Here is a 17878-nt window from a genome sequence, read left to right on the forward strand (position 1 = left end):
TTTTAAAAATGGCACTTAGTCATCAAAACTTAAAACTCAAAATGTCCTAAAACGGTCAGTGTAGCTGTAAAGTTGCAAACAATTCTGCCAGGGCAAGTTCTCCTGAGCACACCCCTTAGGATGTTGGGTTGCAGAGATGTTGATTGAAAATGCCCCCCACACCCAAACCATTGTTAAGTAGGTGATTATGGTTCTTTTACATGTTCACAGCCCTACCAGTCTGCTACCTCAGGGTTGTTGATATCTAACAGAATTACGATTAATGCTTTGATTCTTATTTATACAGTGTTACCATAACATTGTAGTATGGCTACCTACCTTCCATGTGTCTTGGGATTGGTACCAAACAGGGATGCGTGCTCTGGTGTAGGCTCCACCATGGGGACGCTCGGAGCGGGAATGATGAACAGTTCCACTGGGGTGAGGAGGGTAGAACTGAGGCCAGCTATGTGGGTGTGGTCCAGAATCATAAAAAACCTGTCCGCCATCTCTCTGACTAATCACCCACTGCTCGCCTGGGCTGGTGCACGACTGGAACATCTCTGACAACCTTAAACTGAATCTAAGCAACAAAAACAAGGGACATCACATTTAGTCTTAAATTTAACCAATTATTTAATAAAATTGGTTTATAATGTCCTTATTAAATCAAGACTTATTCTTTTATTTCTGTGGCTACTTGTATGCACTGCTAGAAGTGGTTGCATGTGTGTACTTATGCATTTACTGGTTTGCACTTGTTTATGTTGGTTAGGAAAAAAATTGAGCTCCACCAGTTACTTTAGACAGTTGTACATTAGAGCTTATTTTAATGGTTGCCATAGTTTGATAGGTTGCTTATTATGAAAGTTGGACTAGTTTCTTGTAAAAGCATTACAGAAACCCTAATTTTCAACCACATTAGCACGTTAGTCACAGGCTCGGATGTCAGTTATGTCCACACTGTTTCCTGTTTTTCTTGTTACCCATGTATAGCAGAATCCTTTACTCTCATTCAGCTAATGTATGTAACACTAATGGATTTCCAAAGAAATACAGTATCAACTTTGCATCTGAATGATTCATTCTCGCAATAGTCATTTTTTTCAAATTTGGCACATACATCTAATTAAACTTAAGGATGAACTGATGAGATTTTGGTTGTTATAGGCTAAAAGTCAAGGTCACTATGACCTTTTTTATCTCATTTTGGGGAATGCGATATCTCAAGAAAACCTTCCTGGATTTTTTTCAAATTTGGCACAAACACCTACTTAAACTTAAGGATGAACTGATTTGATTTTGGTGGTCATATGTCAAAGGGCAAGGTCCTTGTGACCTTGCATCAATGTCATTCTTGTGAACCCGATAACTCAAGAACACCTTGAATGAATTTCTTCAAATTATTTATTTGGATAAGAATTTGGTGATCAAGGGTCAAAGGTCACTGTCACTGTGACTTTACTACTTTGGAATTCCTGTTCTAATCATGTAAAATTTTCACATAAATTTCCAATAGAGTAATGTGTTGAAGTTATGACTTTTCAAATGCAAGCGGTCAAAGGTCAATTTCACTCTAACATCATAATGTTTTGCAAAAACTCTTCTCTGGCCATTACTCAGTGTCAGATCTAAGGAACAGAGGGGGTGACATTTGTTCAGATACCAAATTTGGTGACAGTCATGTGTGTCTGCCTTGAAACTGTGCTGATTGTACAGATCTTCTGTGTTGTGGGGTTGAAGATGTATATGAAGCCTCCATGTTTTCACAGACATGGATGTAAACTGTAAGAGGCATACACCCGCGTGGATGTAATGCTGCTTTAACTTTCTGCCTGGGAGCCTTACTGTTGGCTATCAGATTTGAAAACATTATTTCTGACATTCCGAGTCTGTTATTTGTGACATAACTAAATGAGCCCTCATTGGGTTTTATTTTATAAAATTTTAGTATTTTCATCATGGAGTGAATGGGTGGACAAAATTTATTGTCCGTGAGCTGAAGTAACAAGCAGTATGCCTCAGATCAAAGCATTAAAGCATCTCAGAGGTTGTGCATTAACTAGAATCATTTGATATATAATCAAACCAAATTTTATTGCGGAAAGATTTGCTGTCAACCATCCTTTTATACTAATTATTAATAATATCAACCATTCAGCTTAATTTATTTTCTTTGTTATTAAATATATTTATCAAACCAGTGGTGCCAGTTTTTGTTACATTAATGTTCTTTTTCCTTTATTTTTGTCACTCAATACAGTCATGATAAAAAAAAATGGAGATTAGGATAACTAAAAATGGAAAATAGCACAGATTTATATTCACAGGCAAGTGCTATGCGTAATGCTTTTAATGAACTCGAGATACTCAGACTTTCAGTTCTTTCTGTAGCTGACAAAAGATGTATGAAAAGGTGTAGCATTGAGAGTCAGTGGTGCCATGATACAAATTAAAACATACCACTTAATTTCTTTGTTGAAGGCTGAAATAAAGGTGATGTCCCACAGCTGGAAGGCACTGGAGAAACTTGCCCAGAAGTGGTTAAGATGTGGAGAAGTCGTCAATAGCCGATGGTCCCAAGGGGAGCTGAGGGCGAAAGTGTGAGAGTAAGTAAGCACTTCATATCTAAATTACAATATTTGAGTGCAAATTAGCTGTCACTGCCACGGGAGTACTAATGGAGAATACATGCAAAATAGGAGACTCATACATTTGCTACAATGCAGAACTGATTGAACACAAAGAGAGTGTGTGTGATTATAATCTCCAAGTCTAGATTCTCTCCTCTCTCCTTATGTGGTTAGGTTAATTGGCGAGGCATACGGCTGCCTGGCTGTCCAAGCATGGTGCAAACAGTGTTTAATTGCCTTTATTCTGTCGCCAACATTGCAGAATATCTTTGCTGCAGAATTTGCCAGGCAGTTCTAGGCACTGTGTAAAAAAATGTGTAGATGACGTGGGCATGAGAGAACAGGTTTTTGTAAAACTGGAGAAAGGGTTTTGTCCACCTAGCTGCATTCCTTCAGGAACAGTCATTTGGAACAAGTGGTTCGTCTGTATGGGTTTAGCCCAAGTCTTTGTCTGCGGTTTGTGAGCGTCTCTGTTAGTCCATGAGCAAGGCATCTTTCTTAAATAACAATTAGCTGGCTTAACACACGAAGAGTGTTTTATAGATAAGGGAATGCCACTCAACTAGGCTTTTGTCACCCAGTTACTCCATGCTAGCATATAAAGTGTGTATTTAGGTCAAATGTCTCAGGGTCAAAGATGGCTTGTGTACCTGCCGGGATCATATTTGGGGTAAGGGTGAATGGTGGACAGACAAAGTGCAGGACTGTGACACCAAAATCTGGGTTCACGTCTGACTGTGGTTAAGGTTAGAGAAAGGATGTGATTTCGGTTAAATGGTAATTAAATATAAAAATAAAAAGATATAAGTGGATAGTGTATTACAAGATTTTGTATTTTGGCAGAAAACAAATTAAATATGTTGACCATGAACATTTTGCTGATAATGTTCATTATCAACATTTTTGTGACTTGCCAGATACATAAATTAGCAACTTTTCTTCATTATGTTAGAAAGTGTAACTTGCTCACCATTATATTTGCCTCAAACTAGAGCTGGCCAGTGCATCATTATTATAACAATGGAGTGAAATTACATTACCTTTTCTGGCTTCATCCCGGCTGCATTAGTAAAAAGATGTAATTTTCTGAACTTAATAGACTTTTCTGTCATTAGTTACTTAGTTATTATATCCACATTACTAAGGACCATTTGTCAAAAATCTCGTTGTGTAAATATTTTGTTATGGCTCCAGTAGTCAACCCTAGAATATTGTTGCAATATCGATATTCAGGTTTTTGATTTAAAAAATACTGGGATTTTTATATTCTTTATATTGCCCAGCCCTACCCCAAACATATTTGCTGTTGCTCATTAGTTATACATAAATGTAATTTCTGAGGCCGGTCTGATAGTATGGGCTGAAATGCGACTGTTGCTGAGTATATTATTTTTTAGCTGTACTTTTAATGCCAGTATCCCTAATTCAAGATTCAAGATTTCTCATTTTCCAGAGACATAAGGCATCTTGGCATATGGATCTTTGATGGAAATAAGACCACGTCATTGACACTGCCTATTGCTTGATTAATACCCTGTAAAAATTTTCCCCAATCTGGGTTTAAGATCAGTGTGAGCTTTGGTATTGACCGTGAACTCAGGTTATTAGAACAACTATAGCTTTAACCACTTAGTCGTCATCATTTATCATCCAGTGTGAAATATTGCAGCTTCTCCTTTTTTACTGTACTTGAGTTTGTGGTGACAGCAGTGTGGTATTAATGATTAAATGCAGATTCAAACTGAACCTGTGTTCATTATCTCATCTCACACACACACAGATTGTGTGTGAAAGTGTTATAAGTGAGGAATGTTAATCCACTTTTGGCAGCATTAGCAGAGGCAGCTGCCTTCCAACTACCATTTGGTGAATGAAAATGCTTCGTGGGTCAAAAGCTGCAACGATTAGTCTATTAAAAGAAAAATAATCACTGAGTATTTTGATAATCAAGTCGTTTCAGTCATTTTTTTAAGCAAGAATGTCAAAAATTGCTGGTTGGTTCTTTATGTAAGAAGTTGCTTTTCATTTTGTCATTTGTGATAATAAATGAGGAGTCTTTGGGTTTTGGACGAAAGAAGTAAATTGAAGATGTCACTTTGGGTTCTGGAAAATTGTGCTCAACATTTTTTTACAACTTTTTACAGACTAAATGATTAGTGATTACTAATGAAAGTAACTGGCAGATTAGTCAATAGATAAAATATTTGTTAGTTGCAGGCATACTGTGGCAAGATGTGTAGGTAGTCTCATTTAATATAATGCCGTGCTCCAAAGTCATGAAGTCAGCATTTTAGGGTTTATTTCAGAAAGTCACTTTGTGGGTTGTAATGAACTCTAGTGGCCTTCATGTGGTTTAGTGTAAATCCTGACCAGAAACCTACTGGCCCTTAGAGTCTCAGGTGCCCTCTCCTCCACCTTCATTAGCTCAGCTAATGGGGCTTATTGTTGATTGTATGTTGAATGGCCGTGTAACGCTTTAAACAGTGTGGCTGTGATGTCCTGAAGTCATGATACCACCACCTTTTGATTCCCTGATTGTTAAACAAGCGTTCCCCTTATTTGGGCTTTTTTGACTTGCTTTTAATCCAACTGAGAACTGATAGCAGAACTAAAGGCCTCCTGCTGCTCTGAAGACAAAGCAGATACACAAAGCCTTGGAGCTGCTGGAAGACAATTGGGAACTGGGCTGCGCTGCTCACACTTTTTTACATAAGGTTGCAGGTCCGCTTCCCAGTCACTGTCATCTGTTTATTTATTGATTTTTTCAAAGATTATTTTTTGGGGGCATTTTCCTTTTATTTATAGGACAGTTTGAGAGAGACAGGAAAGGTGGGACAGAGAAGGGGGAATGACATGTAGCAAAGGGCCACAAGCCAGACTCAAATCCAGGCCGCTGCAGAAGCCTGAGGCATATGGGGCGCACACTCTACCCAGTGAGCTAGAGGTCACCCCCTGCCTTGTTTATTTTACATCCTTAAGATAATTGTCTAGATGGATAAAATATTATATTAAAAAGCAACAGATTGTAAATAATTTGGCCTCTTTTTGTCTATCTATCATTTTATTGGATACAATACGTCAGTTATTAATCACCTCAGGAGTGAATCACATTTGATAGCTTAATCAATTAAAATACACATTAAGATTTCTTGTTCAATGAAATGGAGTTACAGGTCTGTGTGCTAACTACCTCATACACTGCTCTCCATAAATGAAAATTATCACTATTATTATCGAAGTCAATGGTAGTAGTGTCTAAAAGTGGAACTACAACTCTGGGGCTAGTCAGGTGATGCCATGCAAACCAAAAAGACTTTCCAATACACTTACATGGCAAAATGGACATCTGTAAATCAGTGTAAGCATTTTTTGGAGCCTCACAAGCCCCCAGGAAACAAATTATTTCACTATCGTCATTCAATCCATTACGTGAAGTCAAGAAGAGTGGTATGATTGAATTATCTCCATTCAAGTTAGCTGAGTGCTAAACCAGAGGTAGCAGGCTCAACCATGTCTTCAGTGCGCTTGCTTTACGGTTCGCACAGTGCAGAGGCACTGTCGATCATCTGTGTAATTTTATATGAGGCAGTTGAACCATTTTGGCTTCATGCACCACTGAGCATCTTTCATAGGAATGAACGGGGCCGGCCCTCAATGTTGTCTCCAGGTCACCCATGTCTCACTGTGGCAATGCTAAGAGCTGGCCAACCTCCTCGACTGATATTTGCTGACATCACAAAGTCTGCCACGATACGATTTTGATTTGATTCAATTTGAGGGCCTGTCAATATGAGATGATATTATTGTCTCATTGTATTTTTCTCGGCTGCTTGCTTTTGTCTACCTGGTGCTAGGTGGCAAGCACTGTTTGAATGAGGAAGGAGGTGAGCAGGCACGCCTTAAAGGTGACAATATGTATCGATGTTTTCAGTTTGCTTCAGTGATTTTAGATTGTTCATCACTGAATGAAAAAATTGAGTCGATGACAACTGCAATGTAGAGAAATACTTTGAATGATCAGGTGGCTGTCTGTTTTAGTTAGCTATCCAGAGGCTTGTACTAATGCAGAACTACTAGCTTCAGCAAGAGCTAGCTAGCAGCTGCTCTGTCACTGCAGGCCAGTAATATATCAGCGAACTTTGTAACAGGGAGGTGGAGGAGGTGGTGTGGCACATAGGCGAGATGCGTGCCAAGCTGCAGACCACTGTACACAACAGGTAGAGACCAACAAATAACTAAGTAGGTTGTTTGCCATGAATGTTTTTTACACATATTGTGTTTTTACAGTGAGTATAGTGCCACGTCAAACTGTGTGTCACTGAGACATCGCTGCGTTTCCAGCCAACTGTGCAAACAAACAAAAAAAATTAAAGCCAAACACGATCTTTTCCTAACCATATCCAAGTGTTTTTTGTGCATAAATCTAATCAAACACCAATCACAGCTGCTATTATAATAACGTACAAATGTTCCATACTTTACAGAAACATACAGTGACAAAACATTTCTGGCCACTGGGTTGTGGTGAGCACAGACTTTGTATCCCTGCAATGTATCTATTTTATGTCTGCTTGACTCTCGGTCCATGTTGTACACTTACACAAATCCTCACCCACCCACGAGGAGACAGGAAGTTTGGAGTATCATTGCTGAGGATTTTCTGAGTGTCTGTGTCACAGATGAGAAACCCCCCCACCCACCCACACACACACACACACACACCCCAACGTCCGCCTCATTAAAACCTTTCCCATAGATGTTCTACTTTGTACAGCTCTCCACTCATCATCACCTCCAATCCGCTCAACCCTTGCCTCCCTTTGAGCTCCACTATTTATTTTCATCAAGGCCTCTCTCTCTTCCCTCTTTCTCTCTATCTCTCTCACTTCCCTCTCATCCACTGTGGGCTTTGTCGCTGGGCTGTCATGTATTGAAGCACCTATTTATTTGCTTTTTTCACCGCTAATTCTCTCTTATTGTCCCTCCTGGTGTCCCATTGCGTCGGGAACAAGGCCCCTGCGAGAGTTTTGTTCCCTTTGCTCAAGACATGAGTCAGCGAGCCAAGATAATGATGAGGAGCTCAGACACGCAGGAGATCCAGCCTCTATCACTGATCACACCGGCAAAGTCTTTTTAACATACACCCCTCACACACGGTCATTATTACTGTGTATTTAGCGTTTGTGAAGAGCTGAGGTCATCGTTTAAGGGCTGTGTTTTAAGCCCGTGTGGTTTAGCTGTTCACTTAAAAAATGCTTTGATAGGACCTAACTTGTTGGAGAAGCCATGCAAAATGTGCGTGGAAAAAGTTATTTTATATCTTAGTATGTCATTGTTTCACTGAAGTGTAATGAGCTGCACTGGAGAGGCGCAGGGACATTTATCTTCTATCATTCTATCATCGCTGTATACTGGAAAGGATTACACATAATACATTAACTGTAGTGCCTCTTCAGACACTTCTCAATCTTACTTGTCAACTGTTGCCACTTAAGTAATTGCAGTAAACTAATCCATTTTGAGATTTAACAAAATTAAAACTCATAACTCAAATTACCTGGTAATGATTTTATACCACCTAATCTCACATATTAGATGGTTTTAAAGGACAGAACAGAATTTTGATCAGATGTGCAAACTGTGACTCGCTGAAAATAAGACAAATAGACATGTCTGATAAAAAGCATTCAGGGGTAAATGTTTGGGGCCTCCACAGAAATTGGGAAAAGGGGCCCCCTATGAACACTCATATTGGCTCATTTTGACAACTATAAACCCCCTTTAACTGCCCATGAAGGACCTTTACAGTGCAGTGCAGTTGCCACAAAGAAACCCTAAGTAGGGTTCCTTCGAGCTACCGTATAACAGCTGGATACCGTTAGAACAGGGCCTCGATGGGCGTCTTTGCCTGGGGCCCCCCAGAACTGAGCATGGGCAGTGGAAACCCTATGCAAATACTTCACTGACAAAATGACCATCTGCATATCAATTACTGATGTGTCATGGTCTTTCAGTTCTGTTGCATTGTGGGAAACCGGTCCGTACAGACTTTGGAAGGCAGAGCACAGCAGAGCTTTAATGTGCTTATATACAATGTAATTATGCTTAAACTGTGGAAGAAACACGGCCGACACGTGCATTGTCAAATAGATTTCACTTCTATGTATACAGTGTCTATCTCATAAGTCAATCAGATCCATTTTGTGACTTCAAAGAGTGGTTTCAGGAAGAGGCTGCAGACCGTGGATGAACATTCACTTTCGCTTTTCATCGGTCAAGGGTGTGCACCACCGCTGAGAGGAGGTTACCACAGTCTCACTTTGAAGTCAGCCCTCGGAGCAGACAATGTTTACGTTCTTCCAGCACATTACTCCCTCCAGCCCACCTCTTCTTCTCCTTTCACTCATCTATCCATCACTCTGTTCAAATGCTTCCTAAACCCTGCCTTAAAATAATGACACAACATTATTATTATTATTTTTGTTGTTGTCATTATTAGTAGTATTTCATCAAAAGCCCAGATTGCCTTTAAGGGAAGGCTGAACAACCATATAGAGAGCATAATTAAAATAAACAAATAATGCACCCCATTACTCTGGTCCAAAGCTAACTAAACCTTATCTTAAAATAGTGATACAACATTATTGACATATTATTATTATTATTATTATTGTTGTTGTAACTACAATATTATTACTACTACCATTATCAGTCATAACAACAACAGAAATAACAACAATAATAATCATATTTTACCATTTATTTGTTCATTTATTCATTTATATTATTATTACTATTAACAGCAACAGAGATAATGGTGATCATAATAATAAATATTTATTTATTTAATGTTGTGGGTTTTTTTGTTGTTGTTATTGTGGTTAGTCAAAAGCCCAGATAATTGCTTTTAAGGGAAAGCAAAAACAGCCATATAGAGGGCATAAATAAATAACTGCGCTGATTTACTTTTCTGGAAATGAAGTTGTCATTTCCATATTGACCACAAGATGGTGTTGTATGCATCCATTCTACATCATAAAAAAAAAGACATGGTTCATGCTTGTATTTCCCTCTTTAGGGAAAGAGGGAAACAAACGCACCTTATAAAAACACTTCTCAAACGTTTGAGAAGGCACGTGTGTGTCATGAATTGTCTGTTTCTTTATGATGAGCCATGAGTCACCTCTACTATTGCGAAACTCTCTGAGTACCACGTGCATACATTTTCATGTCAAAGTGACACTGCACACTTCCATTATGCTGCACACTACTCCGAGTGTGCACCCTATCCTCAGAACATAAACCAGCCGTGTGGCACTGCACACCTCTCTTCTATTGCACACTACACAGCTACACACCACAGACACAAATTCTTTCAGATCTTTGATTAAAAAAAAGGACCCACAAAGCACTGAAATCTGTGTTTGAAGCTTTAACAAACCTTTAAAGTCCTTTTTCCCAAAATTAATCAGACACAATACTTTCTAAGATTACTTGTGACAGATGTTTAGTTCAACATCCTCTTTGAAAAGACACCACTTAGTCATCTTCGTTGTGACTCATCGTCCCATGAGGCCTTTACACACGTCCACTGACTTTACCGTATAGCGCACTCCGTCCACACAGCCCTCGCCCCACGCACAGCTCTGAAAACAACATTCCCGTGATGCAAGATTAGAGAAGTTCACAGGGTTTTTTCCTTAACCTATTGTAAATAATATCAGGTGACTAAAAAAAAGAGGAAGTACCCTATGAGGAACTGTAAAGATTTTCCCGCTGTGTCATTCTGATCACTCAAAGCTGCACTCAGCACCCTCACACATGGACGAGATGTCTAAGTGACATCAGGAAAGAAAGGATGCTGGGAGACTTTTAGGTCAATTTCATGAAAGAATATTAGTATAGAGAGGAGAACATTTCTATTGAGTGTTTTTTTTGGAAAGTAACTAAGTATGTTTACTTGAATACTGTCCTTGAATTACTTAATAATAATTATCTGTACTTTATGCTTACGCTACATAACAAATACAAGGAAAATATTGTACATTTTACTCCACTACAGTTATTTGATAACTTTAGTTACTTTACGTATTAACAAATTAATAATAAAAATAAAATTTGGTATATTAAAATAAATCATGGTATATTATAATAAATAAAGCTAAGATGTTATATAGAAGAGAAATTTAGAACCTATCCAACAACAGCATATATATTAAAATAGAGCCTTAGATTTTTAAACCACGTTTAATTTATCCCACTTGTGGGAAATTCACTTGTCACAGCAGCCCTGTGTACAGAAAATAAAAATATATAGATAAATATCAATATATACAAATATAAAAATATGAAATATACAATGAGTGCAAAAATAGGCATGTGTCCCAAGGAAAAAACTAAAAATGTACAGGTTGTAAATACAAAAAGTCCAGAGAGTGCAACATAATAATAATGAATAATAAAATACTTTTTTTTTAAGCCCAGCTAAAGCATAAAAAGTGATGTACGCATGAGTGCAACAATTAATTATTAAATCATTGATATGATACACATCTGGGGGGGGGGGGGGGGTGCATTTACTTTTAAAATGTATTTTGATGCTCATACTTTTGTTTGTGTAAGTAAAATGTTGAATCCCCAGGACTTAACATTTTCATCCATAGTATGATGCAGGATTTTCCTATAAAATAATTTATTATAGAGGGGGGGGGGGGGGGGGGGGGGGGGGGGGGTATACAAAATTGAATCCACCTCATTCACTTGTATTCCAAATGCTCCTTTTCTGAAACTTTCTCAGTTATATAAATATAAATATATATAGTACTGAAATAATATATATAATAAATTAATAATATAATATATTATATATATATATATATATATATACTGTATATATATACTGAGTATATATAATAATATATAGCGAGAGAGAGAGATATTCATAAGGACAAGAAGATCAAACTTGCCACTTACAGTTATACTTTGCTTATACAGAAACTTAGTATGTAGCAGTGGTAATGACATAGCATTGATTTCTGAAACTATTTGAAGAACGTTGTGTTGGAATAGAATAATCTTCATTTTGTTATTTAAGCATGCTTTAACAATGGGACGGGCTATTAAAATCATCATGCAATAACACACAATAAACAAATCTCATAGAAAAATTTGTATAACCTAATATGGGTTTATAATGAACTTTAATCTGGAACTATTTAAGGATGCGCATGCATGTTCTTTTAAAACATCTCCTTTGTTTATACACCAGTTGTTAGTCTTGAAATTATATGGTTTGAATTTTTAAAACATGATGCAATTATTAATTTGCTGGTCCTCGTGCACATAAATTATATAAATCCCTAAATATGGTAGTTATGATCTAGAAATATATGTATTTAAGAGCCAAGAATGTGTTCTTTATATTCAATGGCATTCCAACCTGCCACTTCCTGTCAAAGAGGATGTTGGTGGAGAAGTGGAGATAGTGATGATGAATTGCCATAAATAAACGTCAGCAAAGGCATCTCATATAAAGGACATATGAAATCACATTAAGTCACACCTCAAATTGTGGGACAATATTATCTATATCTCAGTGCACTTGGCAAAAAGGTAAAAAAAAATAATAAGAAGAATAATTTTTAATTACCTGTGGTTTGGAGGCTATGGAAGGCCGGTCTCCTTGGTAGACTGTATGTCTGCTTATCTACGACAGTCCAACTTAAAATGAACTTGCTTGTTGTTCTACCCCCTGTTCATGTTTTATCATTCTTGGAAGCATGACTAGTGAAAGGACCCCAGATTTAAACCAAATTGTGTTTCCTCTTTTCTAGCACCCTGGAGCAGGGTGCAAAAGGAAGCTTTTACGTAAACTGCACAACATTCAAGACAGAAATAATCACAGATTCTGGCAAGTCATTGTGTTACATAATCGCGGTTGCTCATAAATGAATCAAATAGAGTAAGAAAAAAACTAGAAGAAAAGTTATATAAACAAAAAGCTTACTTTAGGTCTGATGTTGTTCTGAGGTTTTTCTGGAAATTCTCAACTAAACTGCGGTACTTACCTGGTAAATTACAGCAGATACTTCAGCTGATAATGCAGCATGCACGCTCTGATATTGTTGTCAAGGTCGATTCTGAAAATAAAGGCTTGACTTTCAAGTGTAGACTGAAGGCTGTTAATTTCATATTCTTGAGACAGTTTGTCCATAACTGATCAGCGCTGCTCGACTCGTAAGAACAAAACAGACAAGTGTTTTCGGTCAGCTTTATGGAACGGCGGCATTTCATTCCAGAGGAAAAGGGCTCCGATATTGCATTCACGGTCACACCGTAATCTGCATAATGACAATGATGAACAACCCATCAGGGAAGGTTTGAGAGAAAAAGCCTCCAAATTCCCCTTCAGATGCATGTTGATTGTGTTTATTCATGGCAGTTAGGTTGATGAGGGAGCAATATGGAGGAGGTTGGATGGACACTTGTTACGCGTTACCGTTAAAATAGCAGACATCTCTTGACGAAGAACAAACAGCAAAGGCAGACTGAAATCAAGGCGTCTGTAAAAGCTCTCAGGAATGCAAATTCAAAAGCACTTCATTACTTGCTTTTTCCCTGCAATCTTGTGTCTGAGAGACTGAACTAAGTGGTTAATCAAGCCAAAAACCAAACCATGTCTGAGGGGCCACAGAGGAGACACCTCTGCTCATAGACAAGGCCAAGGCTGTGTGTATACATCTTCACATTATGTATGTGAGCGCATGTGAAAATACACAGTAGTGTGTGTAGTTTGGATACGTACCTGATCAGAAAGATCTATAGCTAATAAATAACCATGCTATTAATTATTTTCAAATAATCACAAGATTTGTAAATAAATTAATAATTGCAATATGGATTCACCTGGGCAGTAATCTTAAACATTTGACACATGACATCAAGAACATTACTACAGCAGGAAATCCTTTACTATGTAAAGATATAGTGGAGTAATAATGTCCCAGGCATCACAATGAATGATGTCGTGCTGCCTCTGTGTGTGTTGGAATCTGAGCTTCTCACTTTTTTGTTGTGGTAGACGGCTTTTGTGTGTCCCACAGGCTAGCTAATCGCATCACTGCTCTCATATTACAGTTGCCACTGATAACAGAGATGTCATTGTGGCATCGTTAGCACTGTTAGCTTAGTGCTGTAAGCTGCTAGCCACCCGCTTAGCCAGCTCCTTGTTGAGAGCCGTGTGGAGACAATCTCTGGAGACAAATCATTGATATTTTCTGAATGTCGCATACAACTCCTTTAAGATACTTAGTTCTATTACATTGTTGGAAGTGAAAGGATAACAAGCCATGGTGTTATGCTTCCAAGTAGTTAAAGATGAAAAAATGTATCTAACGCATTTTTAGTCTTTTGTCTACTTGTCCTTTTCCCTGTGTGTCTCACAGAATTGCTTTAGTAAGTAACTTTCTTTCTGTCTTTTACGTATTTAGTAGCTTGGAAAATATAATATTAGAGTGGATAGTTCCTGTAATGCCCAAAAGTGAAGTAACTGGCATTTGCCAAAACAAGATACAGTGGTCTCTAGTTATGCTACTAGTGCTTTAAGTTAAACATTAACAATAGCATTTTTACATGCTCACGCTGGCAATGCTAACAGGTATAATGTTTGCCATGTTCAGCATCTTAGTTTAGCATGTTAGCATGCTCACATTTGCTGATTAGCACTAAATAAAAAGTACAGCTGAGCCTGAGGCTGAGGAGAATGTTATTAGGTTCGCAGGTATTTAGCAAGGGGTTATCTACTGGTCTGAGAAGTGACGCCAAGTGAAAGTGCCGTAAAACCCTCATTCTTTCCAATGGCCAGCAGGGGGACTGCACTAGTTGCAAAAAGAAGTCAGATTGTAAAGAAGTCTGTGAGAAAATAATCATTTTTTCACTAGATTTATTACCTCAGTAAATATTTTCCTAATGAGTTTAAGGTCTCATCTCTAGTTACAGGCCTTCTTCAACACAGGATGATGTTCATTTTGTAAATTATGGTCCCATTTAGAATGGTTATTTTTTGGTTGAAAAGTACATTAGCAATGATTTTGGGTTCTTAGTCAGATCATCCCTTCCCCTTCCACTGCTCCACACTTTCGTCTAAATATGGTCACTTCCGACTAAAAAAAAAAAACAAAAAAAACATGCCAACAGCCAGAATGCCAAACTCAAGGCATTTAAACAGTAGTCCACAAACCGGTGGGTGATGTCACAGTGCCTACATCTCCATTTTATACATCTATGGTTTTAACTTAGAAACCAAAGAAATGGATCAATTAAAAATTTTGTTTAGATGGTAGTGCAAGAGGAAAAGTAAAAGGATCAACAGAGTTAAAACAATATATCCTGATGGGGAAAATTAATGCCTATACCACATTTCAAGGCAATCCATCCAATAGTTGTCAAGACATTTAATCAAAAACACAAAGGTGAACCTCATAGTGGCGCTAGAGGAAGAGTTAGATGATCATCAAGGTCATTAGGATTTATCATATATGAAACATGGATATCTGTACAAAAGATATCATTGCAATCCATCCACCAGTCTGAAACAAAAAACGACCCACTGCCAACATTCTCAAAACTTTACAAACTTTCTCTAAACATGTCAAAGGTCGACAGAGGTTATTGACCTTACATTTTCAAATGATCTCTATTCATTGTTTGTTATAAATACTTGTGTTCAGGAACACTGTGACAGCTGACATGAAGCAGAAGATGTACTGTCTGCTTTTATAGTTCCACATCGTACATGATAAGAAATGCATCTATATTCCAGTTGTTGTATCTGTCGCATGCAATTTCAGACAACCGACAAACCAAAATCAGATACTTTTGCCAGCTACAAGAAGAATTAAAATAATAAGGGTTGATTTTATGCAGCTGTCCAGGAATAGCTTGCAATGTTTCTGTGACATGTAGTGCAAGGATAACAACTGAAAAGAGCAAATGCTGTACTGTAGGTCCAAAGCGTGATCCAAAGTGTTAAAGCCCTTAACAGACTCCAGGAAGTTAGGAAAAACAGGCTCTTTCACACATACATTCCTTAACTGCCTGAATTGAACTCTTCTGGTTGAAGCAGCAGCCTCTCCTATTCACATAACCAAGGCCATTTAAACACACAGTTTAAATGCTATGTGACCATTTACACACCAACATCACTAAGGTCCCCGACTGTCCGAAATTAGATGCATTTTAAGTCAGAGAGTTGAAGGTGTTGTACACGCTTGCAGACAAGATATGCGAGTAAAGAACATGAGCAGCAATGTCACATTGTCCAAATTGCTGTAACTGATTTTCACACATAACACAGTGCTGCAAAATGCCATAAAATTAATAGTATGAGCCAAATGTGTGAAAGTGTTTCTCATGGATTGTTTCCTAACATTGTTAATGCAATGCTGAGCACATGTTCAAGGTTGTATATTGTATTAAGATATATGTGTGTGTTCCAATCATACTTTTTATGACACTTGTAATTTACTGATATTTTTAGCTATAAACAGAGTCCGTTAAGAGCTACAACAAACTATTACTTTAATTCCTGATAAATCAGTTATTTTTTGGTATTTAAAATGTTGCAAATAATGAGTAAAAAATTTAGCATATCTTCTCAGAACCCAAGTAGACTCACATTTGTCCTTTTACTCAAGCAACAGACCAAAAGTCCCAAAATATTCAATTTACCAGCAGTCGGACCAAGACCTTGTTTTGCAAGTCCTAAACTTTGAGTTTCAAGTCCGTTAACAAGTCATAATGCTCTCCTTACCAAGTGTAATGACATTTTAATGGCAGAGTAATTCAGTTCATTTGTTAAAACTAGATGGAAGTTATCCGTCCCTGTAATTTTCAACCCGCATTCTTTCCATAGTGCAGTTCGAGTTTTGTTGGGGGTTTTTTGTACGTAAATTTGGTATGATTTCCCAATTTTGTAATTGGTAAGAATGGTTAGTTCTGCATGGTGCTCCCCTGCAACTTGATTGAATGTTGTGAACGTGGACCATCTGGGGAATTAAGCTTCGACTTGTTTGGAATGAATAGAGTTAACATTTGTTGATTTGGACAGTTAATTGATGTGTGACGCCGCACTTGAAGTTATCAAGTGTTTTCAAGTCAAAATGCTAAGGTCCAAGTGAAGTCACACGTCATTGATATTAAAGTTGTTTGATTTTGTCAAGTCAAGTTTCAAGTCATCAGATTTGTGAGTCTAACTTGAGTCCACATCATGCGACTCAAATCCACACCTTTGCAATTTACTGTGATAGAAGACAGAGAAAACCAGCAAATATTCACATTTTTTTTGTAGTTTCTTAAAAAATTATGTTAACGACTGATTGATTATTAAAAATCATTGCTGTTAAATTTTCTGCCCATCAACCAATCAGTTAACTAATTGTTTCAACTCTATATCAATTTAGACCGTTTACCTAATCCAGATGAGATTCATGTAAATATTGAAGAATTATTTTCCATGATGTCTACAGGGCTTAAATCAGCCTCAATAACCTCCAGTGTATCCAAGAACATGTAATGCATTTGACAAATGTCCGTGATTTACTCATGACGTAGGGATTTCTCTCCCTGATCTTGTTATTGTCCGATAGACGGAATGTGCGGAATGCCAGTGTGTGAGTGAACTCAGCAGGAGCTGACACTCGACATTAGATTTATGGGTGGAGATTATGACCCAGGGCACTCTGGCAGAAACAGAGAAAAAGACAGCAAAGCCAAGGCCAATGGGAGAGACAAGGGGTGGAGAGACAGAGGCAGGGAGAATGGAGCAAAGGCCATGAAATGAAATGAGGTGTTTGATCTCCCCAGGACAGGTCAGGTCTTACCGGTGGAGTGTCTGATCTGATGCAGAGCCGATGAAAGAACGGACACCACCGGCTGCACTGGGCATTCATTATGGCCGCACATAATGGAAAACGAGATGGTTGCTCAGTGTGATCTGTATATTTACTTGCCACACCATCATCCTGTCTTTGTACATTCCATTAGTCTTTTAATACTTCCTCCATTTCTCTTCAAATCCTTTGAGCAACACACGCTGAAATCACACCTAAGTCTGCACCCTTTGTCCAAAACTTTCCTTGAGAGACACTCACTCCGGGCCTCTGTTGTATCTTCAAATGCCTGGTCGTCTCTCTTTTCCTTTATTCTAATCGATGCACTCGGTACAGTGGAAAGGTATCCGCCTGCAGTCGCAAAATAAGAGCCTCTGA

At 38.0% G+C, this 17878-nt stretch overlaps 1 protein-coding gene across 4 annotated transcripts in view; it reads right to left on the reverse strand.

The window, feature by feature from the left end:
• The window catches only part of tfec (transcription factor EC), a 57599-nt gene extending 45220 nt beyond the window's left edge, over nt 1-12379 (reverse strand). For 3 of the 4 annotated variants that reach the window (XM_042511615.1, XM_042511614.1, XM_042511613.1), the window contains exons 1-3: nt 12262-12379; nt 2443-2568; nt 319-562 (exon numbers count right to left, since the gene is read on the reverse strand). In XM_042511615.1, coding sequence (XP_042367549.1) covers nt 319-540 — 222 coding nt within the window. In that variant the 5' untranslated portion in view covers nt 541-562; nt 2443-2568; nt 12262-12379. The remainder of the gene's footprint in view (nt 1-318; nt 563-2442; nt 2569-12261) is intronic. The other variant, XM_042511618.1, reaches the window with a different exon arrangement.
• Between the last annotated feature and the right edge of the window lie 5499 nt (nt 12380-17878).

This window comes from Plectropomus leopardus, chromosome 22, assembly GCF_008729295.1.
Source record: "Plectropomus leopardus isolate mb chromosome 22, YSFRI_Pleo_2.0, whole genome shotgun sequence".
Lineage (NCBI taxonomy): Eukaryota > Metazoa > Chordata > Actinopteri > Perciformes > Serranidae > Plectropomus > Plectropomus leopardus.